The 26,202-nt window shown below is 27.5% G+C and overlaps 1 protein-coding gene across 8 annotated transcripts in view; it reads left to right on the top strand.

Annotated features, from left to right (window-relative positions):
* The first annotated feature begins 949 nt into the window (after positions 1-949).
* LOC147810084 (uncharacterized) overlaps positions 950-26,202 on the top strand; it is a 391,466-nt gene continuing 366,213 nt past the window's right edge. The window contains exons 1-14 of one of the 8 annotated variants that reach the window (XM_087165154.1): positions 950-1,129; positions 2,686-2,782; positions 2,883-3,013; positions 4,498-4,625; positions 10,063-10,126; positions 12,926-13,036; positions 13,968-14,032; positions 14,367-14,504; positions 15,139-15,237; positions 16,991-17,094; positions 17,554-17,653; positions 18,476-18,579; positions 21,219-21,649; positions 24,471-24,735. In XM_087165154.1, coding sequence (XP_087021280.1) covers positions 4,525-4,625; positions 10,063-10,126; positions 12,926-12,952 — 192 coding nt within the window. In that variant the 5' untranslated portion in view covers positions 950-1,129; positions 2,686-2,782; positions 2,883-3,013; positions 4,498-4,524 and the 3' untranslated portion in view covers positions 12,953-13,036; positions 13,968-14,032; positions 14,367-14,504; ... (4 more) ...; positions 21,219-21,649; positions 24,471-24,735. Of the gene's footprint in view, positions 3,075-4,497; positions 4,626-10,062; positions 10,127-12,925; positions 13,037-13,967; positions 14,033-14,366; positions 14,505-15,138; positions 15,238-16,990; positions 17,095-17,553; positions 17,654-18,475; positions 18,885-21,218 lie in introns of those variants that run through there. The other 7 variants (XM_087165155.1, XM_087165157.1, XM_087165156.1 and 4 more) reach the window with 7 other exon arrangements.

The raw sequence follows: 26,202 nt of genomic DNA, 5'->3' as shown, positions 1-26,202 counted from the left end.
AAAACAGTAGGTTTTTGACAGTTTTTACCGGTAAAAACACGGTTTTTACCACTGTCATGTCAAAAACCAGTTTTTGATGGCAAAAACCCAACCCTGTAATGTAATTAAAACATTTAAATTTAAATGAAATAAAATAATTATGTGAAATATAACGTATAAGTAATTAAAAACTGCTCTGAATTAAAATATATATTATTAACTATGAAAGTATCTATCAGAAATTAAAGTCTAAACTGAAAATTAATAATTAACTTCATAAGTACGATATTAAATGATTTTAGCTGTAAATTGAAATAAATTTTGCCTATTTTTCATTCAGTCTATCATAAATATAATTTTTGAAGTGTTCAGCAGATTATTGTTTTTATAATAATTTTCTTAATAAAAGGGTGAAAAATATGGCCGATTGAAAAAGAACTATCAAATTAAAACTATGTAGATATAGTTGAAATATTAACGTTGAAATATAAATTGAAAGAATTCTTTATAATGTAATATTGGATGGCGAGACTCTTCACACGCTATTGGCGAAAGCATGCGTTGCCTTCGGTAATGAGTTCTGCTCTATGCCACCTGTGTCCCGCAGTGGACTGATAGTAAAGACACGGTTCCCAGTAGAACACCGAAGTCAAGCAAAACTGGCTGCGGTCAGTAAGCGGGTGGATCACCACTTTGATTAGTCTGAGTAGGGACTGAGGGTGAGCGGTATCGGTCCTCGTAAAACTGTTCTGCGGTAAAGTATTCGACTTCGAGCGCAGGTCGTCTGTCTACAGGTTAACCATCCCCTCAGCAGAGGATTAGAATTGAGATGGCACGTCTTCGTATCATCCTCAGGGATGTTTCCCAGACCATTGCCACATCGTGCAGATCTAGTGCGATGTTAATAAAGTACCCCCCTGTAGCTACTACGTCTCCACAAAGCTTTGAAAGCTTAAAGCTTGTTTTAAATCAGAAAAATGCAGCAGCAAGCAACTTAGCAAAACAAAAAAATTGATCTCTTTCTGATTCAAGATTCTAGTTATTATTTAGTCTTTCTGAAATAAATATCGAACATTAACTTTTCTAATAAATATATTTCCGAATTAGGATGAGTTCTCCTACTTTTAATGATTCAACTGATGAAGAGCAGGTTGAGTTTAATTTTTTATGTATTTTGTAATCAGCAGTTGGGCATGGAACTGTTTTTCTCATATTTCTTTTAATTATGGTATCTGATTGATTTTTATTAATTCATTCGACTTTAATATGAAATCAAATTATAATATTAATTTGATTTCATATTAAAGTTGAAGAAATGTGAGTCGTTTGTAAAAATTGTAACGAACCTAACTATTATTTTTTTATAGTAAATGATATAGTTACAAGTCAAATGACACTCATATCTTTTGAGCGGTCTGTCAAAAAATTTTATAAAACTATAGATTTTTACTAAACTTTGCGTTAATTCATTAAAATTAAGAGCATAAAGTATTAAAATTAAATTTTTTTAAAAAAACTGGATTTTAAAACAAAAAATATTGTGATGGATCTATTTTCAAGACGAAATATTGGTGTAGAATTACTTAAGGATATTTTTACATTGATGCCTGTTTGGTGCTAGTAAGTTTTTGTCAGCAGTGAACAAAATTGTCCGCTTTTTCTTTTGTAAACAACTAGTTTTATAATCATGCATCTAATGATTAGTTACTTTAATTTAGTACATAGGTTATTCCCTACAAATTGTCTATTTTCAGGTAGGAACAACAACTACGAAAATTAATAATTTTCTGTAATAAGCTACAGGATACGGTACTAAACGAAAAAAAAAATAGCAGTCTCGGTTATTATTAAAATAAAATGCTTTTATTATTTTAAGTATTTATTAAAGTGAGTTTATGATAGCATAGTAAGAGAATAATAATTCTAGTCACAAACATGTTAAAAATAATATTTTTAATGAACATGTTTAAGCACAGTACAGAACCCGTTATCCGGAAATTAGAAAACCAAAAAACTGGAACGAAATTCGATGAATTTTCCCGCAATTAAAAAAAAAAAAATTTTTTCCTCATAAGATTTTAGGATTTTTCTTTCTTTTTTGAAAGATCTTTACCTTACCATCATTTTGGAAATAATCATTAGTGTACTTCATCGTTTTTTCTTCTTTTTAAGATTATTTCCAAAAATTTTTTTTCAGTTGGGTTTAACAATTAAAAAAACGGCTTTTTGTAGCGATTCAGAAAACCGGAAAAATCAGTTATCCGGAATAGCGATGGTCCCGATCGTTCCGGATAATCGGTTACCTACTGTACATCCTTAGTCCTTAATTGCTTTTTGAATTATATATTATCCATTACTGCCAAGTATTAACTGTAAAATATATATATTATTTAATTGTATGAGCTATAAGTAGTAAACATGCAAATAAATTATGGACTGCCAATTTTTAACAGGTTTTGAGTAATTCCATCTTTTTTAACCATTAAGAACCTACTTTTTATCATGTTATGGTGAAACTGGTTATTAAAATCTAACCTGAACCATATAATTCCAAATGTTATTTTAGTGTTTCAGCAATTGAAAAAGCGCTTGATTCCAAAACGATCAATTTTAGGAAACAACTCTAAGAGGGGAAACATATTACTGAATAAAAAGTTTAAGTCTCTTTTTCTGCCCATTATTGAGATTTATAATTTTATTCTTTAGTGTCAAGATCGTCATAGCTATTTTATAGGAGAATTCAGATGATGGATTTCTGACTGATTTAGAAGATGTGATTGGCTGTTGCAAATTCATGAAGCTGGTAAAGTTGCTGTTGATTGGGAGTTTTCTTTAAAGAACAATTGCTGCCAGCTCTAAATATATCTTAATGAGTAAATATCTACCTGATTTTTTCATTGCAGATCCACATATAAGAAAAACAAGTACCAGAAGTTCACATTTAATAAGGAAGATGCAGATACATAGACAATCAACACAACAGACAAAATTCCAAGAGCTCTACACTCTTTAAAATCATAAAGCCATCTTCAAGGTTAATGCCTAAACATATACATATAACTAAGAGTAAAAAATGAAACCACCGTCCACACATGGTTTTATTTTTCTGAAATAACAAATGATTATATGATAGTGTTTTCTTTAAAGAATTATTAAAATAGACTCAAATTAAATTCTAATTTAAAATGTATTCTTAAAAATTATTTTTTCTTATTGAAGGGAAAAGATTCTGTTTATAATTATCGTTACGATTGCATCTTATTATTTTTACTTTCTATAAATTATTATTTTCCTCTTTTTATAATGTTTTATGGTATGTTAACATTAATTTTGGTCCCATCTGTTTTAAAAAATAATTTTTTTATGGATAATATAATTGTCTTTAAAGCAATACGAAGCTTTAAAAAAAAAATCATGAACGTGGTATAAGTATTAAAAAATACTGTAGTGTAAAAATAAACGATTAATATTAATTTCGTTGCACTCACTAATTCTATTAAATAGTTTCTACGATTAACCACTGAACCAATAGAAGTTAGTAAAAAGTTTTTAGGAACTGAAATTGGAACCATTACATTAATGAATAAAAATTTACTCATCCATTATTTGAAACATTTTAAATTTTAATTCAAAAACTAATTTAGTTTGCATGGAATGCCAGATTTTTTTTTTCATTAACATTACACTTATTGTTTTGGGTATATACATTTTTCCTGCATTTATATTTTGTTTTGAAAAATGACTTAAGAGAATTCCATCCCCTTAAGAAAACTTTTCATTGCAAGTTCTCCTTCATCTCCATAACTAATTTAAAGTGAAGAAAAAGTGAGTTCAGACAAACCTAGAGTAAGTTATCAAGTTTAAATCGCTGAAATTATTTTTTCTAAATTTAAAAATGCGAACAAATTATTGGAACTAACCATTGCGTAATCAGAAGTTATCTTCTCATAACTTATTTTCATTTTGATACTTTTAATACTTCATTACCAGTATTTGAAACTTTATGACTTACTCTAGGTTTGTCTGAACTCACTTTTTCTTTAATTTAAATTAGTTATTTTAAGGTGAAAGAGAATTTGCAATGAAAAGTTTCCCATATGGTATGATGTCCTCGTAAGCATAATTTTGCATTTAATAGTATCAAAATAATTCTTCTGTCAGCACTTACAATTGTTTGGACCAAAGCTTAATGTTGCCTTCTACGTTTCATCATGAAGTATACACACATAATATTTAAGTAGTATTTACCTGTGCAATTACTGGTAAGAAGATAATTAGACTAAAAATTTCTTTACAATGGCAATTAATGAACATAATATAGCTTTAATTATGGTAAATTAAGAAAATATTTTTGAAGAAATTATCCAGATGAAAAACAATGGGTCCAAACCAATTATTTTCTGCTAACCTTGTATTTCTACTTATCAAATTATTTCCTGATAACCTTTACAGTTTGAGCCTATGTCAGTGATCAATTTGGTTCTCATTCATTTTATTGATGCTGAATCTTTTTTTCAGATGCAAAATGTACTTTAAACCCTCCTTATGATGGTTCTACAAAGTGAGAGTGAACTACTTATTCACACATTTTGCGAAATGCTTACAAAAGCAGCTGCCTCAAAAATGGCTGCAGTTTGCCTGAAAGTGTAAGTTTTATTTTAATGCTAAGTTCTGAATATGTTTGGATATGTATATGAATCAGTTTATGTATCACTGTTTCTTAAAAAAAGTTTTTGTTGCAAATTCGGTGTGAAGGAGGATATAGACCCATACGTGTGCAGTTTGTTTTTATAGTTGTGCCATTCCTGGTTTTATGGCCTGCTTATTTGATCCAAGTTTTTGGATGAAAATTGCTTGAAATTGAGGAAAACTTGTTTTGTTTAGAGCTTGGATCGTGTAAACAAGGGGCGCACAACCTTTTTCAGTGAACGGCCACTTGCACAGCTGGTTGACTAACGAAGACTGCACATGTATTTGGACATGTTAACAGCAAATGTAGTAATATTTATTTAAACATTAGTGTTCTAATTTTTTTTATCAATAAACTTAGTAATATATTTGTAGAAAATTAAAGATGTTCAGGTATTAAAATACATTAAAAAATGAAAAAACTAATACTTTTTTTTTAAAAAATTGCCATTTTTATCATATCAAAAATAGATTTATCATAATAAATAAATAAACATTGGAGAAAAGAAGTGCTTTTTTTATCATACTTTGCAGTACAAAAATTCATTTTAAAAATACATTTTAATTAAAAAAAAGACTAAAATTATCACATTTCAAGGTAAAATAAATTATTATAAGATTTTTAAAATTGCAAACAAATTTTTTTAAGTCCAAATAATGCATCATAACAAGAGGACATGGAATGTAACAGGAAGTCTTACGAATTTGACAAAAAGTTAAAATTAAATATCACTATTATAAGTTACTTTTCGGTTATTTAAAGTTGGAGTTGACATCACTGCTATAATTGAAAACCGTGCTACATCTTTGTAGTTATATTTGGAAGTTTTTATTTTACTAGACCGTGTTTAAAAAATTTAAAAAAAAAAGTGCATTGTTTGTTTCTTTCCCAATTTCAGTTATTTCAGCAACAAAATTAACTGCTAAATTTTTTCCTAGAGTTTTTTACAGTTACAAAACTATCGATTGTACAATGGTTATAAAGTAAAAAGTCAATTGAGGGATTGTCACAAGTTGTTATGTTTAGTAATTCTATATAGTTATTAGGCAAACAACTATGATTTTAATAGTAAATTCACATTTTCGTGAGTAGCACATACACATTTTATATGGTGTTTTACCTACACATAAAATATGGATAGTTCGTAGTACAGCAAACTTAGATTTGCCAATTTTTATGTTTGGATGGGTCTGCTTAGATACTTGATAAAATTCCATCAAGGTGCACATATGGCTTTGAGGACTTTCTGTCCATTTTCTTTGACAATCATACACTCAACTCTACCAAAAGTCTGGTAAGAAAATTTATTTGATGAGTAGAAATTTATTACAAGCCTTTTTTGTTTCATCAGAAACTCAGTTACTAAGCTATTTCTTTTGTTTTGGTAGTAAGGTTACAGAATATGCGGAGAACAGTATAATGTTTTATACATATAATGCTTGGTTGGCTTTTTTTAATACCTTTCTCCAATGCCTAAAGAATAAGATAAAGAAAATATTCTTCCTCAATTTCTAATGCTTGTATCAGTGCATTTTTATTTCTCCTTTATCTTCATTTTTTTTTCAATTTATCTATTTTTCTGTTAATTTTTTTTTCAAAATACTTCTGTTATCATAAATATTTGCCTCATATTCTTTATCTTTCTTCTTACAAATACAGTAGAGAACCATTTATCCGGTATCCAGATAACCGGGAAAAATTTTGATCGGTTTTCCCGCCATTTTAAACTAGAACGATTATGAAAAAAAAACGAAAATTGAACTCATCCTTGAAGTTGAGTAGAGGAAAATGTAAGGAAGGGGAGAGGCCGTCAATCTCCTTTAGGCCGTCAATCAAGCTCAAGGGTGTGGCATGCTGATTTCGTTTTCTGTTTGATTTACGAGGGGGGTGGGAAAATGCATTGCATGCATATCAGTGAACAGAAGATGAAACAGAAAAATATATTTATCTATTTGACATCAATTAATAAAATAAAATCTTTTTCTTTTGAATAAATTCTCATTCTTTGGAAGTGCGGTATCATTTGCAAGTTTTTATTGATGTGGAATCACATCAGCTGTAATTAAATATCGTGTTTTTATCAACAAAAAAATAAAAGGAGAATTGTTTATTAATTTAAACATAGGATTATTTTATGACGCAGATTGCAGTTTTTTTTTCTGATTTCACTATGTTTGATTTTTTTTTCTTCTTTTCACGATAAATTTCGCACTCAATAAATTAATTCTTTTTATTCATAAATTTTATCATTAGGTTTTTTTTAAAAATTCCGTTGATCTTGCTTTGTTCCGGTTTTAATATTTATGATAGTGCCTTTTTTAACTATCGTTTCGGTTCGATAATTTTCAAGTGTTTTCTTTTTATTTTATCGTTTCCCCCGTATAATTAGGTATGAAATATATTGCGTTATTTAACCATTGGTTTTGTTTATATTAGTTAATTTTGGAATTGTTATTATTTTTAAAAAATAAATACGAGAATTTTGTATTTTTTGAACTTGTTTTTCTTGTCTAAACTTGCACATTTTTTTATTCTTTTAAAGTTAGGAGTACCTTTCTTTTTTCGCTTACTTTATGCATTGCACTTTTTCCTTGTAATTCGGATTCGATAAAACATCGATTAACGACACTTTTTGGTCGATCCAGAAAACCGGGAAATTCAGACATCCGGGATAGCGATGGTCCCGAGCATCCCGGATAATTGGTTCTCTACTGTATCTTTATTTATCTGAGAGAATATAGAACATTCTAGTTCTAGATTCTCTCATTCTTTCAACTGCTGTTTTCCCCATACTGATTACTCACATAAAAATTTTTTAACTATTAACTAAGCACAATGTCAAATAAAAATTGCACAGTTTTGTATAAAAAGTGTGCTCTAATAGTGCAGGAACTGGTTTAAACTAATTGAATCAGGATGCATTAGCACTTGTTTATATTCTTAGAGTTCCTTAATAGTAAACTTATCAATTTTGCAATAGAGAGGGATCATTTAGTTTTGTCCTCTCTGTTATAGGAGAAACTTGAAAATTTTTTAATTTTTTTTTTTCAAAAATGTAACATAACATGCTTGTACTTATGGACTTTATTGTAAAAACCAAATATTAAGTAAAAAGGTTTTTTGTGTAATGAATAAAATAAACTTAAGAGAATAATTGTAACAGAGGGGACAAACATATATTTGAGATAATTTTTGACTTAAGCAATAAGAAAAAATTTTTTAGCAGTAATCACTGCATAATTAGACTCAGGAACAATTTATTTTACAATATAAATCAAGCTGTATGTAAAATCATAATATTTTTAATGACCTATTCTTCTTTAAAGCAGACAGTTTTTTTTTTTTGGTAAAATAAGTCGAAATCATAAAGCCTATCTATTTATGATAAATTTTACTATACTCATGCATAACTCCAAAGGGGAATACTTATATTGAAAATGAAAGCAAAACTTACTTTTATTGCTTTAAAAATAGATTTCACTTTTTTTTCTTATTAAAAAATATAATCAAAAACTTTAATGGCACTATTTGTAGATTTACTTTTCTTTTTATTCACTGGCCCTGGTCTTCTCCAAGCAATCTCTTTTGATGATTGTTTTCCAGATTTTTGCCTTAAAAGTGTTACAGAACTTATGCATCTCATCTGAAATCTGTCTTAAAATAGAGTACTTGTGGAGTTTGCCAGAAATACTTTTTTAAAGCACCCATCTTCTTTCGTGCTGGTCAGGCAACCTGCTTATTTAAATCTCTAATATTTGGAAAATTTTACTGCATGTTGCTATAAATCTTGTTTTCTATCAGGTTGTCTATAGATCTTATAAATTTATAGATTATATCTATATATATATATCTGTTTTAAAGTTATAGATATATCTATTTAAACACAATAAATTACATGATTTCTATGGTTTCAGAAATTATTTTTCCTAGTGATTTTGAAAGTAATCAATTATTAAATAAAAACTGTTGTAAGTTTCTCCACCACTATGTATTCGTTACGTAATTTCAAAACATCTCAAAAATGTCAGATTGGCGAAAATGCCTTGCTCTCAAGTTCTGTGATATATTTCATAAACATTTTATTTTTTAAATAACAAATCCTGCTTTAGTTCACTATGATTGGAAAAACATTTTGCAAAGGCTTCAACTATTATAAGCTATGTATGATATAATATTAAATTCAATACTTAAACCACTTTGAACAACAACAAAAAAAAAAGTCACCTGATAAATAAATTTTCTGTTCTGAAAATGGTTTCCTTAACTGCTTTTCAAGCAAATTTTTTTTAATACTCTTATACCTTCCTTACTCTTACTTTTTATGATTTTAAGTTATATATGGGCAATTTAGTTACGTTGGGCTTGGTATATTTTTTTTGAATATTTATATCAGCTACATCTCTAAATGTAAGCGATATAATTGCTTGATTCTCTTTGATCATCCTTTGTTGCATTATGCATTAAATTTAGGACTGCTTAATTTTTTTTTGTCCTTCTTACTCTTATCAATCCTAGTTGCGTTTAAAATCATTCTAAATAAACCTCTCCTTGGAAGATATTTCCGTAATTGCTAAAAATAATTGTTTAAAATATGTATTTGAGATCACACTTTAAATTAGTTGGAAAAATATTTCCTGTTGCGAGAGAGGAAAAGTACTTACTTTCATTCAATTTGTTTTATCACTAAAGTATTATGCAGCAGTAAAAAAGCTTAATTTCTGACTTTGTTTCCAGGGCAAAAAAAAAAGAAAAAGAAACTAGTGTTCTACATTGTCCTTAAAAGTGCTTTTAAACTGCTTACCTTTATTTTGAAAAATAAAGACCCTTAAAAGTACTCAATTTTGGTGCAAGGTTTTAAAAAGTCCTTAATGTTTCAGCATAACTATACTCGATAGGAACAATTTTTCAGTTCAGTTTTTTTAAAACAAAGAATCGTTCTCTTATCACCTAGAATTAGACCTTGCACCGAGGGTAAAGCATTTTAGAAAGACTAAAACGGATGTGTATGAGGGGGCAACAGGCAAGGAGAACATATCCTTTCATTTATATATTGGTTCGTTGGTATATGCATTAATATATGTAGATTTATAGATGGCTCTTTTTAATTCAGATCTTACTAATCACGAATAATATAAAAAAAGGAAGAAGAAACTTTTCCTCTTTTTTTTCTCTCCCCCCCCCCCCCCCATTAGATTGAATTTCAGCACCTTATTTGCAATTTTAATGTTGTATGATTCTAACCTCAACTTTCCTCCTTAATGTGTGACAGACTCAGAAAATGAGAAATAGATGAATGATATTTCACTGGACAATGGACTATATTAATAATTTTTTTAGTCATAACATATTTAAAACGTTAATTGTGTTTAATTTTTCTTATCTTTATTTTTTAGTGCTGCTATTCTCTTAAGCTATCCTGGAAAACACAAGATTCCTCTTGAATATGTCATTGTTAAGGTAAAGTTATTTCATACAATAGCTTTAATTAATGTATTTGAGATAAAGAATCCTAAGAAACGGTTGCGGAAATATTTATTTGATAATGTAAAAATTTTAGTTAATTCATGCCTTGAGAATTTATGCATATATTCATACATGCTGACTTTTTCCTCCTTTATAATTTGGAAAGTAAAATTAAGTTTTAACATTTTTAAGTAATATTGCAGTGTTTAAAGATTTTTTTTTAATAGAAAATTTGCTTTGGTTTATACATTTTAAATATCTGTTAGAAGAAAAAATAACTTTTACTTCAGATTTTTATCCCCTTTTAAAATAATTTTCTTTTTTCTTTTTTTTTTCTACTAGAGTTGAAGTATTTCTAAAAGTTTTATAATAAAATTTAAATAAATCATTTTTTTATGTCGCAATGCTAACTGTACATATTTTCAGGGTTCGTGATTTTTTTGATTTTTTTAAAAAAAAAAAAAAAAAAATCGGATTATTTTGGTTCAAATCACATTTTTTGGATTTTTATACAAATACACTATAAGAGCTTTAATTTATGATTAAAAAAACTTTATAAATGTTTAATCAAAATTAAATTAATATTAAAACTATATTATAACAATATTTTAGAAGCTCTTATTTACTAAAAATATTTTTCATTATGATGCATAGCGACCATTTTGATACAAAGGCATGATTGAAATTAAAAGACAAGATAAAATAGATAATTTAAAGAATACTACTTTAACTAGTAACACAAAGTTTCAATTAGCACACCATAATTTTAATTTAAAATTGTGATCTCTTTTTTTTCTCATGATTAATAAAATGGCAAAATAAATGCAACTGGTTGTGTTTATAAATGTTGTCATTTATGAAAAAATAAAATATTCAATCTATATATTTTTATGTTAAAATATTCATTTTTATTCCTATATCGAAATACATAAGTTAAGCTAAAAAAAAACATTTAAAAAAAAATCTATGTAGTCATTGGAATTTTTTTTTCACAAAAGAGAAACTGATAATTTCAAAGATACTGTAAACATATTATGAGAAAAAAAAATACCACTTAATAACCCTACTGCTTCAAATAGACTTTGAAAGGGAAGAATGATACTATATCAGGAAAAAATTTCTGAACTCAGCTTTCTTTACCTCATTCTATTTCTTTCACTCGTTCTATTTTTTGGCATTTTAAGGTAATTTCTTTTTAATATAACCTCAAGCATTAGAAATTTCCATCAATAAACTATAATGTAGATTTGAATTCCATACTTTTTTAATCAAAAGGTCATTTCAAGCTGATCAAGCTCATTTAAATCAACGAACCCTGCATATTTTAGAGAAAATTTCTCAGATCTATCTTCCACCCTTTGTGGGTAGGAGAACTTTGGAGAATAAGATTCAACTTTATAGGCAGCAAGTAACATAAGTTATGGCAGTACAGTCTGATATCTGGCTTCCATACTATCTGACCTAGGGGGGGGGGAAGTGGAATATAGGAACTAGAAGCTGTTTGTGAAACTCAATGTGGTTGGTGAAAGAGGAAAAAAATTAAGATTGCTAAAGCAGTTGTCCATACACTTTTACTCTTCCTAATCATAAGTTTACACATTTGTGTTATTTATCCATAAACATTGAATATTATTACACTAATAATTTAAGTTAAAATGGGTGATGGGTATTATTAACCCACTGACCATTCTGCCTGTAAAAAATCGTATTTCAACCTGCAGTTTTCCCCACAAATCAAAACCAGTTTTTCCATGTTAGGGGAAATGGGGAGAAACATTCTCTCAAATTTTCCCATTTACTGAACTGCCAGTGGGATTTTGTTTTATAAAGCCGACATTTCCCTCTTAATAGACTGGATAGTTGGGAGCCGAATGTATAATTGCTAAGATTACTGAACTTTGTTTTAAAAAGCTTGAAAGTTAACCTCACTGAGATTTTGGGTTTAGAAATTCTTAGATTTTCTTAGTTGGTGGATCTTGAGCAACAGGAACACCACTGACCTTGAGGTTGGGTGACAAGGAAAAAAAAACTTTGAAAAGTTAAAACTGAAGTTGTCACTGCTAAGGAAAGATGTTAAAAGAAGTGTGGGGTTAAGCAAATGTGCTAGATTTTCTGTGTTTTTAGAAATAAATAATTAAATTTTACTTTTTTTTTAAATAAATTATTGAATTTTACTTTTTTTAGAAATAAATTGTTGGATTTCGCTTCAACATTATTATAATGTGTCATATTTTTCTTCTTCTCTTAAATATTCATCAAAGGAGAACAAAATTTCTCTCTGATGTCATTTTAAAGAAAAAATACCTTATTTTTTTAAACTTCCTATGCTAATTTAAATCTTGATTGATAGTTAGTTCTTAAACGCTATGAAAATAATAACTTCTGATTTTTAATAAAATATGCATTTTAATAAAGAGGTTTCCTTTCTTAGTGTTAAAATTTTATACCATTTCTATGCATTTTTGGTTGTTTTTTAAGTGAAAACCTGAGTTTTTAAAATTGTTTAACATATGATTTAACCAAAGAATTTTATTAGAATTATGGTATATATTTATTTAATAAGTGTCTATTTATTATTAAAAATATCCCCAAAATTATGATTTTGGAAATGAACTCAAGAAAACTATTTTTAGATATTAAGACTTTCAATTGCCATTTTAATAGTTTAGGCGACCATTTAATATCTATTTATAGTTATTAAGTTTGTAATATAACTTCCTAAAATATTTTACAGTGGGAGAATAATAAATCAATTTATATTTATTTATTTTTTAATCTTTGTTTTAATTTCAGGTTCTATATGGGGAAATTTTCAAATAACCTGTTTCAAACTATTGTTAGGTCTGCTTAGGTTCGCTTTTTCTTGAACTATGTAAACTGCAACCCAGTACAATGCCTTGAATTGTATCCTTTCAAGTTGCTTTTTTCAATTTTTAGTGTTTTATTTTTATTGGCAAGCATGCAATTATGTAGTGTTATTAGCTAAAATAATTAAAACACATCATCTTCCCTCTCTGTTATTCAGTTTATTATGTTTTACATTAACTGAAATTTAAATATTTATTGATAAGAATTTACAGAGCAACCGAAATTATTATCAACAATTAAATATATATTTGATTTACTTTCTGATGACGTTTGATTTACTTTCTGATGATATTTAATTTATTTTTGAATTTCATTTTAAGTTACATGAGGGTAGTTTTGTTGGAATTAAAGGGTAATTTTTTGAGAAGTTACCAAGTCGATATAAAATATTATTTCTTTTTTAACTCTCTGGACTGCAATATCAGGTTTATGATTCATAAATGAATTGCAGGAATTATACGTCACTTTTATGTGTTTAAGATTAACACATGAATTATTAACTTTCCAAATGAATTAAAAATTTCTGAATTTATTAAAATTGTTTGTGAAAGCACATGTCTGACTCCAAATTGTATATATTCAAAATTAATTTCTGTAATAATAGTAGCAATACCATTAAATTACAAATTGAATTTTGGCTATTTAATAATTAATCACATTTATCAGAAGTATTTATTTATTCAGTTTAATATTTATATTTTTTTATGAAACTGATTACTGTTTTTTTCCCTTTTTCTTTTTTTAAGCATAACTGTTCTTGGCTTTGTAATAGCTATTACTAATCAGTATTTTAATAATGTAGATAATAAAAAGGAAGCAGTATTTAATATTTGTTTGTAACTAAAAAAAATTATAGAAGTTTTTTTTTTAATATATCTGTATACCTTAATATTATTTTGATTTTGCACTATAGGTCTATTATTTTAAACCTTTGTTTGAATCATAAATTTTCTTAACTTTTACATAGCTAGCTCAAGCGGTGGAATTAATTTATGAAAGATTAGATACAATGAACATTGATTGTAACAATAGGTCAGTTTATTATTTTTTAAGAATGTTCAGAATTTTTTAAATAATTTTTAGCCAAATTTTCTTTATTCAAGTGTATTTTAATTAATTAAAACTAAAATTTTGGCTATGATAGCTTATCAATTTTTTAGCTAGTTAAATGTAAGCACCTAGTCTACAACATTAACAGTTCTTGGAGCTTTTAACAGCTATGATAAGAATGCTCACATAATTTAGTTTCCAGTTGGATAATGGGAAAATTTAGATTTTATTTTGCTAAATAATATAAGTTTTGTTTGGTTATAATAAATTAATGAATAAATAATATTTATTGCAATTAATTTCTCTACTATTTCAGATTTTCTAGTTGGTTTGCTTATCATTTAAGCAATTTTCAGTTTTGTTGGAATTGGGATGACTGGAATGACTGTATTAGTATGGACCCTTTACATCCAAAACCTGTGTTTATTAGAGAAACCCTGCATTAAGCTTTAAGGTAAATGAATCAACTATTCAATTTAAATACATATTCAAGATAATGTTAACTGATTCTATTTGCGTCAAAATCATTCCTGCAAAATTGTTTTAAATTAATTGCTTAGTTATCTGTATGGAAACAAGATAATAATCTTTCAAATTATCTGAAAGTAGCAAAATTCAGAACAAAATGCAAAAAATATTTAAAAGTAATTTTTTTGTATTTTTTTATTTTAATTCAATGAACTATTTCTTATTCAATAAAATAAATGTTTGTAGCATTCAATATAATTTTATGTACTAAAATCCTTTACAATTAGTGGATTAGATATCAAATCATTAGTGAATTATGGACCAAATTATAACAAATTACGCAGACTTTGGTTCTAGATTAATAAAAAATTATTTTATGAAATTAAGAAAAAAAATTTAATTTATTCATATCTGATTAATTCTTGAAATATTGTACCAAACATCTGTTATTATTTTTTTCAAAAGAATAATTTGTGCAATGTTTAATTTTTTTTTAATATGATGCCACACATTCTTCATATTTAGTTAGCAATATTCAAGCAGTTTAAATCACTGTATTCATGTTAATTATATAGCAGCATGTATGCTTCTTTCTTTCTTCATGTATGCTTCTCCCCTAGACTTTCTTATTATCAAAGAGTGACTGACTTAGTGAAAGAAGGTTAATCTTGTTCCTTTGAGACCTGTGACTTCTTTTAAATATGGACAAGAAAAGGCTGGTGAGATTTTTAATTCCCTTTTAGATCAAATGATGATTTTAATTTTCGATTATTTATTTAATGATGTTTTATGTGAGTTATAAAAAAAATATTCTATTTATATGGCATTTTTTTCCCAAAATTGTTGTTTAACTGTCAAACTATTGTTTTTGTGTTTAAATTGTTAATTTTATTTACGGTAAGCTGCAAGATATTAACATAAGTCTGTTCAACCAGTGAACATTTTAAAGGTTGCTTTGGAAGTGCATTTTGTTCCAGTGTACTTCATTGTGTCCACCCACCATTATTAAACTCAATACTTGTATTTGATCAATCAATAAAACATTTTGACCTTTATTATGCTGTGAATTGTAATATTTAATTACATCAGACAGAAGATATCAAATTATGAATTTCTGAATTTTATAGGCTGACTGAAGTCATATTTGGCAACTTTTCCACATTGTGTGTATAATTTTATTTTTGCAAAGTGGTTACTTAATTTATGCGTTTTTTTATTTAATTTATAGATTTATTAATTTGTATATGCTAAATATTGTTATGCATGAAAAATATAAACAATTAATATAAATAAATTCCACATACATGTAAGTGTATAATAGTTATTAAATTGTTAAACATCCGGTAAAGAAATATTTCTATCTGTTATTGTAATTCAAATGTCATTTCTTTACCATTTTGAAAAACTCTCAGAAAAGTAAAAGTTGCCCAGTGTGCCATAAGTTGGACAAGCTTGTATTAAAAAAGAATTAATCTTCGGTGGCTTATAATGTTTGTTTCTTTATAATTTTTAATAATATTTTAATATGCATAAATAAGGAATAACTAAAACACTATTTTTTGTATCTGATTAATTTTATTAGGGAAAAAAAGTAGGAAAACACATTTGTCAAGTTTCACCAATTCTAATATATATATATATTTGCATACAAAATTAATGAGTCAGAATCAGGAGGAAATTTATATCTTTTGGTGAATTTACATTTTTGTTTAAAAATTTTTTTAAGGCTGTCTGAAATGAAAAAATTGTAATTATAAAATATTTGTAATGGGAAATTTGACTGAGTAAATTTTCATGATGCACATTGTGTTACTATAGGCAACAGCTATACAAGGAAGAAAAAAAACAACGATAATACTAGAAGAATTTTTTTTATATCAAACTGTGTGTACAGCTTAAGAAATTAGGTATTCACTTTTGAAATATTTTTTTTTCTAAAAGTATTAAATCCATAATTTTGTTTGAAAAATTAATGAATAAAAAGAATCTTAAATCAAGAAGAAATTCATAATAATTAGGTTATGTGTTATTTACATCACATATCTATAAAAGAGTAAACTGATATAACAATGATATAATTTAGATTGTTAAGTAAACTGAAATGGTTTGTTATATTTTTTTCTTTTATGAAATCATCCAAAGTCTATGGTATATCAGTTAATATTTTTTGTATTTTTGACTCGTTTTCGTGAACATTTTTCCATTTTATTTGTTTAATTACTAAATAACTTAGGACAAGACTTTTTAAAAAAATTAGTCTTGGAAACTTTCAACTTTCTTTCCGGGTCACAGTACACTGACTGATAAAGATTGAGTATATGCAATGCTGTATTAAAATTAATATTGCATTATAATAAATATTTTCCAAACCAAAAACTATTTTAGAATAGAATAATCAAGTTAAAATTATGTGAGATTTGTAAATATGTTAATTAAAAAAAAGAAATACAGCATGATTTTGTGGATTTCCAGAAGTGTTGCCAGGCACTGTTGCAGCTCAGCAGTTGAGAGGTGCACTGCTGAAGAGGCCTTGCCGCTTATCAAAGACTTGCCCTATCCTCTCCAAGAAGATAATGGTACATACTTCTTTTTTTTTTTTTATTGTTGTTATTAAAACTTTTATATGATCTTTAATTTCAAACTTTGGCAAATTTTTGTAAAAATGCTTACTGCAATCCCAGTAAATGTTTTGAAAAATATTAAATGAATTATTTCAATTTAAAAGAAGAAAATATGTGTTTTTTTTAACATATCCCCACTTTATACCGTGTACCCACTTTACCCCACCTGATCCTACATAATGCTATTTCATTTTGGCACGGTATGGCCTATTCCTGCTGGGTCATCAAACTCTTTATCTAAATCTAAATTACTTATTGTTTTTCGTGTGCCTAATTTTTTAACTTTTTATATGCACCAATATTTGATTTTGATTCTTTATTGCCTGTTTATTATTATATTTTAAGTGTCATTATATCTATATATAGATATATTTTCCTGATTTTTGTAATATGTATTGAATTTGTTACATGCAGTGGAACCTACACACAACCCTTTGAAAATCGATGTATTTGTGCAGTCATTATTAAATTATGCTGATAAATCATTTTCTCATGCATTTGCTGCAATAGCAAAGTGAGTTATTTATTTCCTTGAATATTTTATTTAATATCTAATGGGGTTTTTTTTTTAGTCAGTAATGTCAATATTGTTATAATACAATATGATTCTTAAAAAGTTAGTGCTCTAAATATCAGGTTGAAAATAAAATATTGATAATAAATACTTTTTATTTGTCATGAAATTATTGACATATGAATTATCATAGGGTTTGTTTTCTTGTTAGAAACAAGCTGTTGTTCAAATTGGTGGTTTATATAAGATAATTTATTTTCTCAGTTTTTTGTATTTAAGTAAATTACAATATGTTTTATGTGGATATCATGCTGTTATTAAAGTCTTATCCACATCAGAAGAAGCCCAAATTTGTATTTTGCGAAGCATGTTTGAACTCTGGCATGCTCATCAACAGGTTTGTTCATTTTATTTTTTATTGCATTTTCTTTTCCTTTCCTGTTAAATTTATTTTTGTTGTTGACACCTCAACACTAATTATTGATGACTGATGCATACAAAAGTTTGGACCCTCTTAAAAAGTAATCACATCAGCAGGAGTGGAATAGATTAAAGGTAGAAGACTTGTGATCCATTGTTGAAGTGTTTAAGCCACTGCTTCTCTGCAGAAAGCTGTCACTTTGTAATCAATTAAATTTATTAATAATAAGAGTCTACTTTTATTATAATTTATTATATTTTGTTAATTCATTATTTTTAATGAAATTTGATTAAATATTGTTTGTCCAGGTTTTTGTTTTGTTTTTTGCTGCTCCCTGTTTATAAAAATGTTTCATTACATGCTTCTAAAGATAATTTTTATTATTTTTTATTTTATTTCAGATGATGGTAGGGTTAGTTACACAGTATTTGAAAGGTAAAATAGTTGAATGTTCTTCTGTAGTTAATTGGCTCTTTTCCAAAGAGATGTCCTCAGAATTTCTTAAGCAAGTATTCTTTATTATTATTATGAGACATTTGACTTATTACTTGTTTATATGAATTTCTAATGTATGTTTATATATATACCTACTGGGTGTTCCGTAAATGTTGCGACAAACTTCTGTGGGAAGTAGGTTGGGCACATCATAAGGTTTAAGAATTACCTTGGAAACCATAATCGGTAATGTCATCATACACTGCTGGGGCGCTTTATTATGGACATGTTGTGCTTTTGAATTTTTTCTAAAATATTTTAATTTCATGTTACTATTAGTTATTGTCGAGAGTTCCATTAAAATAGGCTTATGAACTGCTGTTTTTAATTTAATGATTAGGCAAGCTTGTCCAGTTTGCCAAATCATTAAATTACAATAAAACAGCTAATATTGTACTTATTACAATGTTGTACAATAATTAATAGAAGACAAAAAAATGAAGATAATTTAGATAAATAAAAGTACCTGATGTTCACGGGCACAGGAGGTAACAGTTCATAATAAGAATGCCCCCTTAGCAGCATACGATAACATTTCTGGTCATGGCTTCCTAAGTAATTCTTAATCCTTATGACATGCCCTATTCCCCTAGAAACTTGTCACAACATTTATGGAACACCCTGTATGTGTATATATATGCATACATGTACAATGGATCTCCGGTTTTACGTTGTTAGTTTCATATGTACGTTATTTTACATAGTATTTAATATGCATAATAACTTAGACATAACAAAATACATTAGTTTTTTTATCAGTAATTTGATAAAGTTCCAACCGAGCATAATACCGAGCATAGGGATTTGTTTTGATTAGAGATGAATAAAATAGTCCATCAGACTCCAAAAATTATTCGTAGAAACTGTCATAAGAGGCATCTATTTATAACACCCAAAACTACTAAACATATTCCAAAATATCAGAAATGTGTTTTAAATTACTACAAAATAAACATTTCTTAATGATTGTGCTAAATCTTATTTAGCTGGTATTTTTTATAAATTTGTGAGATTTGTTCAAAATAAAATTAAAAGAAATATTTGGTTGTAAAAGTTTAAAATGAAAAAGCACAAAAGTTTGGATATTGATTATTCTAATTAGTTTAAAGTTATTGTTCTTCATACTTCTAAAGTTTAAAACTGTTTCTTCAAACAAACAAATTTCGAAAGTGCAAAACTGTGCTGTTCTATATTGTTCCTAATATTCAATCATACACTGTAATTAATTAACAACATTATGGTTCTTTTATATTATCTCAAGTTTTGAAAAATTATTTTATTTTAACTGGTCTTTTTTAGTGGCATAAAACTCTGATTACATTAAAATTAATCTCACCGAAATGCATCTTCATTTGAATCACTTTTTTGTATAATCGTAGTAAAAAAAGTAGCATTTACGTAGTTAAATAAGTATGTATGTATATGTCTTTTGATGAATTTTTATATCAACTTAGTCTATGTGTACATTTTGTTTTAAGCTCTTTATTTTTTTCATTATATATTTTTCTTATAAATATGGATGTATTTATATTAACTTGTTTTGGAGCTTAGTTTGTTTTCTGTGACATATGTTATATTTGTAAGATATGTTTATTTAATTTATTATGTATGAAATTTTAAGATTTTTTTTATAAGTGTTATTTTTTATATGAATTTTATGCACTTTTGTTTTTTCTTTTTTAAAATAAAAAAAATCGACTGATTTATTAAGAAAATAGTAATGTAAATTTTATATTATTTGTTAATAAGATTATTTACTAATAAAATAATTTATTAAATAATAAGAAATGAGCTAAATGTATTGGATGTAAAAATGCCGCAAGTGTCAAACATTGATGACCTAAAAGCCAGAATTACAACCGCAATAGCCTCTGTGAATGCCGATATGCTTGCCGCTACCTGGCGTGAAATTGACTATTGACTTGATATTCTCCGTGCGATGAAGGGGGCAGACGTGGAAGTTCATTGAACCATTTATGTTATTAATTTTAATCTATCTTTTATTTTTTATGTTATTAAACATCAAAATGGGTCTGGGACTTTATAAACACCCTGTATATCTAGAAATTTAATGAGTAATTTTTAGAATCAAAACCATTTTTAAGTCTTGGTTCAGTACAGTGCCTCTGTCACACAAATCCACCTAACAATAAATAGTATCGTTAAAAATTTTCATTGGAAATTTAAAGTTGATTTTATCAAAGGTAATTTACTTTTTTAATGGTGTATTTATGATTCATAAACTCTGTACTGGCAAATATTAATTTTGTAAATTAACATAGATAAAAAAAAATGCACTAAGGAGCAGAAAAGCTTAATTCTTTTTCCTGAATTAGTAAAGAAAGTAAAATTTAAAATCTAAAATTTAATATTTTTCTTAACTATTTTGCTCCCCTTATCAAACAAGGAGAAAGTCTATTTGTCTATAATTTCGTATACCGGTAATCTATTTAGTATAGTTATTTTCATCTAATTTTGTATGCTTTTATTTTTAAGAAAATGCCATCCCTAAGAAAATCTTGAAGTATGGTCTATCTTTAAAACTCTTATATCTAATATAAATCTCACAAGGAAACCTTGTGTACTTTTGCTTTGTTAGCTATACATATTCTATAATCTAAAATATATAAAATTTCGTCTTATCTCCAGATTGTTGAATTTTTAATGCAATAAGAAATGCCCATTTCAAAAAGCCTGGCTTTTAGATGAAGCATTTTCCTCATGGTTGGAAGCTATGCCTGATAAATTTTCAGCATATTGCAAACTTTGCAAATCATCATTTAATCTTAGCAACATGGGGAAGCAAGCTGTGCTTAGTCACACAAAAGGAAAGCAGCATAAAGAGGCTGTTAAAGCTTCATCCTCTCTCAAAGTAAAAGATTTTTTCACTATGAATCAGAAAAATTCTGAAAATGATGTATCATGTGTTACAATTGAAGAAACAAACGCTTTTGAAGCAAGTGGCCAATTAGAATTAAACAATTAAGTGCAAAAAAATTTGAAACTCAAAATGTTGCAAAATTTTTAATTCCTGACTCAGTAACTAAAGCTGAAATATTTTGGTGCCTCGTAACTGTAAAGTAGGGGTGCACAACCTTTTTCAGTGAAGGGCCACATGCATAGCAGATTGACCAATGAAGGGCCGCATGCCAAAGTGTTTAGACCGACATATTGAAAGCAATTGTTGGTTGTGATTGTTATATAAACATCATTGTTTTTATAACACTAAATTCTTTTTGTCAGTTAACCTTGTAATCTCTTTGCAGAAAATACAATACTTTAAAACGTTTAAAATTAGAAAATGCAAAACTGATTACTTAAGAAGGAAAACAGAATTCGAAAATCAGAATCAATTTATCAGAAAAAATTTAGATAAATTGAAATAATTAAAAAACTATGGAAAAATTGACTTTTTTTTATCACATTACAAAAAACAAAAAACCATTTAAACATAAATTTTAACGTTACATTTTTTTTCATAGAATTAAATTTCAAATAAATAAATATTCTAGTTATTAATATAAATTCAAGTTAAATACTTTGATTTAAGGAAAGTTTATAGGGTTAAAAATGATTAAAACTAAAACAAAACCCCTTAAGTGGAAAATAAGATTTAGCATTTATTAGGGAATGTACTTTAACTTTCAGACATTTTTATTTTAAATTAATAATAAGAGGCTGAGAGGGAAGAAAAAGAAGGAAAGAAAACACATTAAATTTTAAGGAACTATATTCCTTAATAATAAAAAAACTATTAAGATACTTGATTGCAACTTTTTATGACGAATATATTTTTAACATGACCCTTACTATTTACAATTAATACACAATCAATTAACAATCAATAAAATTTACATTACTTTGCGAAACTTATCTTGATAAAATTTTTTATACAGTTAAAATTTAATGATATACAAATCATTTCCCAGCATATAATCATAAATGATATAAAATGCTCCCAGAAGGTAGAAAATGGTTTAAAAAATTTCTTAATGGTTATACTGTAATTTGCAAAATTTTTGAATATTGTGATAATTTTATCTACTTGATCATGTGATATTTTTTGAGCCATTAAATGAAAATGTAATGATTGTATTTAAAGACAACTCTGTAATTTTGAACAGGCCAAATTTATTCTGGAAAACAGTCTTTCGACAGAGGCTGTTGTGGGTAGTAATAAACTTAGAGCAAATAACATAATCAGTTTTGGAATGTGTCCTAGATGGTGTTCTTCCCTTCTGGGTTTTTAAATCGCGGAAATACAAATAGCGATGTGTTATTTTTTAATTGCTTGAATACGAATTTCCACGGGTGATTTTTAAATTGCGCAAATAAAAAACTCGATGCTTGTTTTTCAAATCGCGTGAATACGAATCGTGTGGCTTTTAAATTGCGAAAGGACTACTCACAACACTTGATTTTTAAAATGCATGAATATGAATTGCGATATATGGTTTTTAAAACGCTTGCATATGAATTGCGAGAAAAGTAGCAACGGATGATATTTTAAACACCAGAACACGAATCGCGATATGTGATTTTAAATCTCGTTAATGTTAATGCGAAATGCGATGCGCAATTTTCAGATAGCGTAAATACAAATTACGATGTACGACTTTTAAATTACATGTGACAACAAAAAGAATAGGTTCGATATGTGTTGTTAAACTTGCACGTGTTCATGGGACTAAAGAATTATGCCGTGTTTTGAATTATTTTTTTTGCAAAACAGACCGCTTTTAATATAAACACATCTCGTTTTTTTTTCCTGGGAAGGTGTTGATTTGGCTAATATACGTTAATTACTTTTTAAGTAACGAAAAAAAAATTAAAACTGAATCGAATTTCACGAGTTGTATTATTGTGTGAAAATATCAGGTATATTCTAAATCACAAATAAAAATGCAGCAATAACGGGAAAGAAGAAAAATCACGTTCAAAAAATCTCTTAAAAAATTCGTGTTAAAATCGGTACAACGCAAATGTTAAAATCGGCACAAACAGAGCACGTAAAAAATAATTATTTTAATGCGCGATTCAAAACTCGCTTGCTGTCAAACCATAGTATTAAAAATATCATAATCTTTTTAAATCACGGGGAAAACGTAATAACTACTAAAACAATAACCAAATTACTTTAATATTTCAGATGAAATTGGAGTAAATAAAGTCCATCAAAATTTTATGTAATTTAAATGCGGAATTTAAAATTAAAATGTCGCAATAGCGTATAAAAAATATCGGTACTTTCAAAACCTTGTAGAAATGTGTAGGAATAATTTCTAAAATAACGATTGAAAAATAATTTGATTTGCGATAAAATCGTTACAAAAAACCACGTCAAAAAATGGTTATCTAAATGAGCGATTCTTTATTCGCGATTCGTAATAATATCGTGCTAAAATATCGAAGTTTTAAAAACCAAGGGGAAATGTGCAGCAATAACTGTTGAAGAAAGGCTCTAAAATCATTTAGATTTTCCATGAAGTTTGCACAAAAATCGCTATTTTTGTGCAAACACTACTTGATTATTACACTACTTGAAAATGGGTAGCAATAATTACTGAAAAGTCATTGGAATCGGCACATACGAAAAGCGTCAAAAGTGGTAATTAAAATTCGTAAATCGTAATAATGATGTATTAAAAATATTGCGATTTTTAAAACTATGCTGAAATCCGTACCGTTAACCATCGAAAAACTACACTGATTGAGATTGGGTGCGTCAAAAACTTAAAAGTGTAAATTTAAATTACCGAATTTTTTTTTATTATTTTTCAAAAACAAATATTTAATTTTTTTCTCTTCATTTTGTTCAGATTGCTGCCGCGGGCCGCACATCGAGGGTTGGCGGGCCGCATTTGGCCCGCGAGCCGCAGGTTGAGCACCCCTACTGTAAAGGAACACTTATCCTTTAGAAGTGCATCAAGACAGCTGAAATTCTGTAAAGTGCTATTTTCAGATAGCAAACTTGTTGAATAAATGCAATTAGGAAAAACCAAAATTGCATACACTATAACGCATGGTCTAGGACCCTATCTTAAAAATGAACTTGTAAAAACCTTAAATACTTGCAGTCATCTTGTCATTTCATTTGATGAGAGCTTGAATAAAATTTCGCAATCTAATCAGATGGACTTATCAGTCAAGTATTGGAATAGTAAAAGATTCACAAGATACCTAACTTCAGTGTTCCTGGGACATTCAACTGCAACCGATATTTTGAAATCATTCTTAGAAGGATTATCTGGAATTGACTCTTCCAAGTGTCAATGGATGAACCAAATGTCAATTCATAAAACGGGATGATTCTTCACCCATAGTTATTTTAGAAGTTGTGGACTCCATTCAGTTCATTGTGGCTTTAAAGCTGCAATAAAGGATTGGGGAATTACAGAATTCTTAAGAGCTATCTATAATTTGTTTAAAGATGTCCCTGCATGTAGAGCTGATTATATCAGTTACACAGGAAGCAAAATATTCCCTTCTACTGTTCGATGGGTAGAAAATGTAGATGTTCTGTCACTTGCAATTGAAATTTTGCCAAACATCACCAAGTTCTTAGAATGCGCTATATCTAACAAAAGAAATCAAAGTTTTGAAACGTTAATGAAAGCTACAAAAGATCATTTAATGGAGTGTAAATTAATTTTTGTGAAGTGTTTAGCTCAAGAAGTAGAACCTTTTTTGACCACTGTTCAAAATAATGCACCATTAGCATCATTTCTACGAAATGACTTTGAAATACTATTATTAAATCTTGCTCATAAATTCATTAAGGAAGATGTTCTTAAAAAGGTATCAATAACAAAGGTTGATTTGGTAACTGACGAAAATCTCAAACCCTTAGAGAATATAAAGTTTAACTGTGAAGTAAAAGCTACTTTGAAAAAAAAATATAAAAAATGTTTTCAGATTTAATGCTTTAAAAAAATTATTACAGAAGTTGATAGAACGATCACCACTGAAATGACAAGATCCATTTCTATATTAGATCCTTCTGTCTTCCTTAACAAAAGTTAAACGTCTATCATGGAAATTCTTATGGAAAATAATTGGATTTCAGGTAACACTGCTGATAAGGTTGATGCAGAATTTATGTGTTCAAATACATTTATTATTCAAAAAATAGATACTCAGGAAAGAAGTCATTGGGTAGAGATTCTGTCAATGATGCAATGGAATTAAAAAAATTTGTAGAATTAATTCAGATCCTTTCGCATGGAAATATAGAAAGGGGATTTTCAATAAATAAAGAATGTATTATTGAAGACCAATCTGAATTAAGTTTGGTTGCTTTGCGGCAAGTATATGATGTGTTGCAAGATGTTGAGAATGTTGCAGCATTTAAAATCAGTAAAGGCAGGATTCATGCTGCTCGAAATGCACATGCATTATATATTGATACTATATACTGAAAAGAGAAAAAGAATTAGAAAAAACAGAAGTTCAGAAAATAAAAGAAAGAAAAAGAAAACAGCGGGAATTGAAAGAACTGGAAGCTAAAAAGCGGAAGATAGAAGCAAAAACTGTTAAAGAACTATATATTGTAGATAAGGAAATAGAAAAACTAAAAAAAGAAATATAAAGTTTTAAAAACTTAAGTTAAATATTGTAAAGTGTTATACATAAC

Source organism: Parasteatoda tepidariorum, chromosome 5 (genome assembly GCF_982258835.1).
Source record: "Parasteatoda tepidariorum strain Cologne lab strain chromosome 5, Ptep-v5.0, whole genome shotgun sequence".
NCBI classification, from domain to species: domain Eukaryota; kingdom Metazoa; phylum Arthropoda; class Arachnida; order Araneae; family Theridiidae; genus Parasteatoda; species Parasteatoda tepidariorum.
The sequence above is the reverse complement of the archived record's forward strand: the minus strand, read 5'-3'. Positions and strand labels throughout refer to the sequence as shown.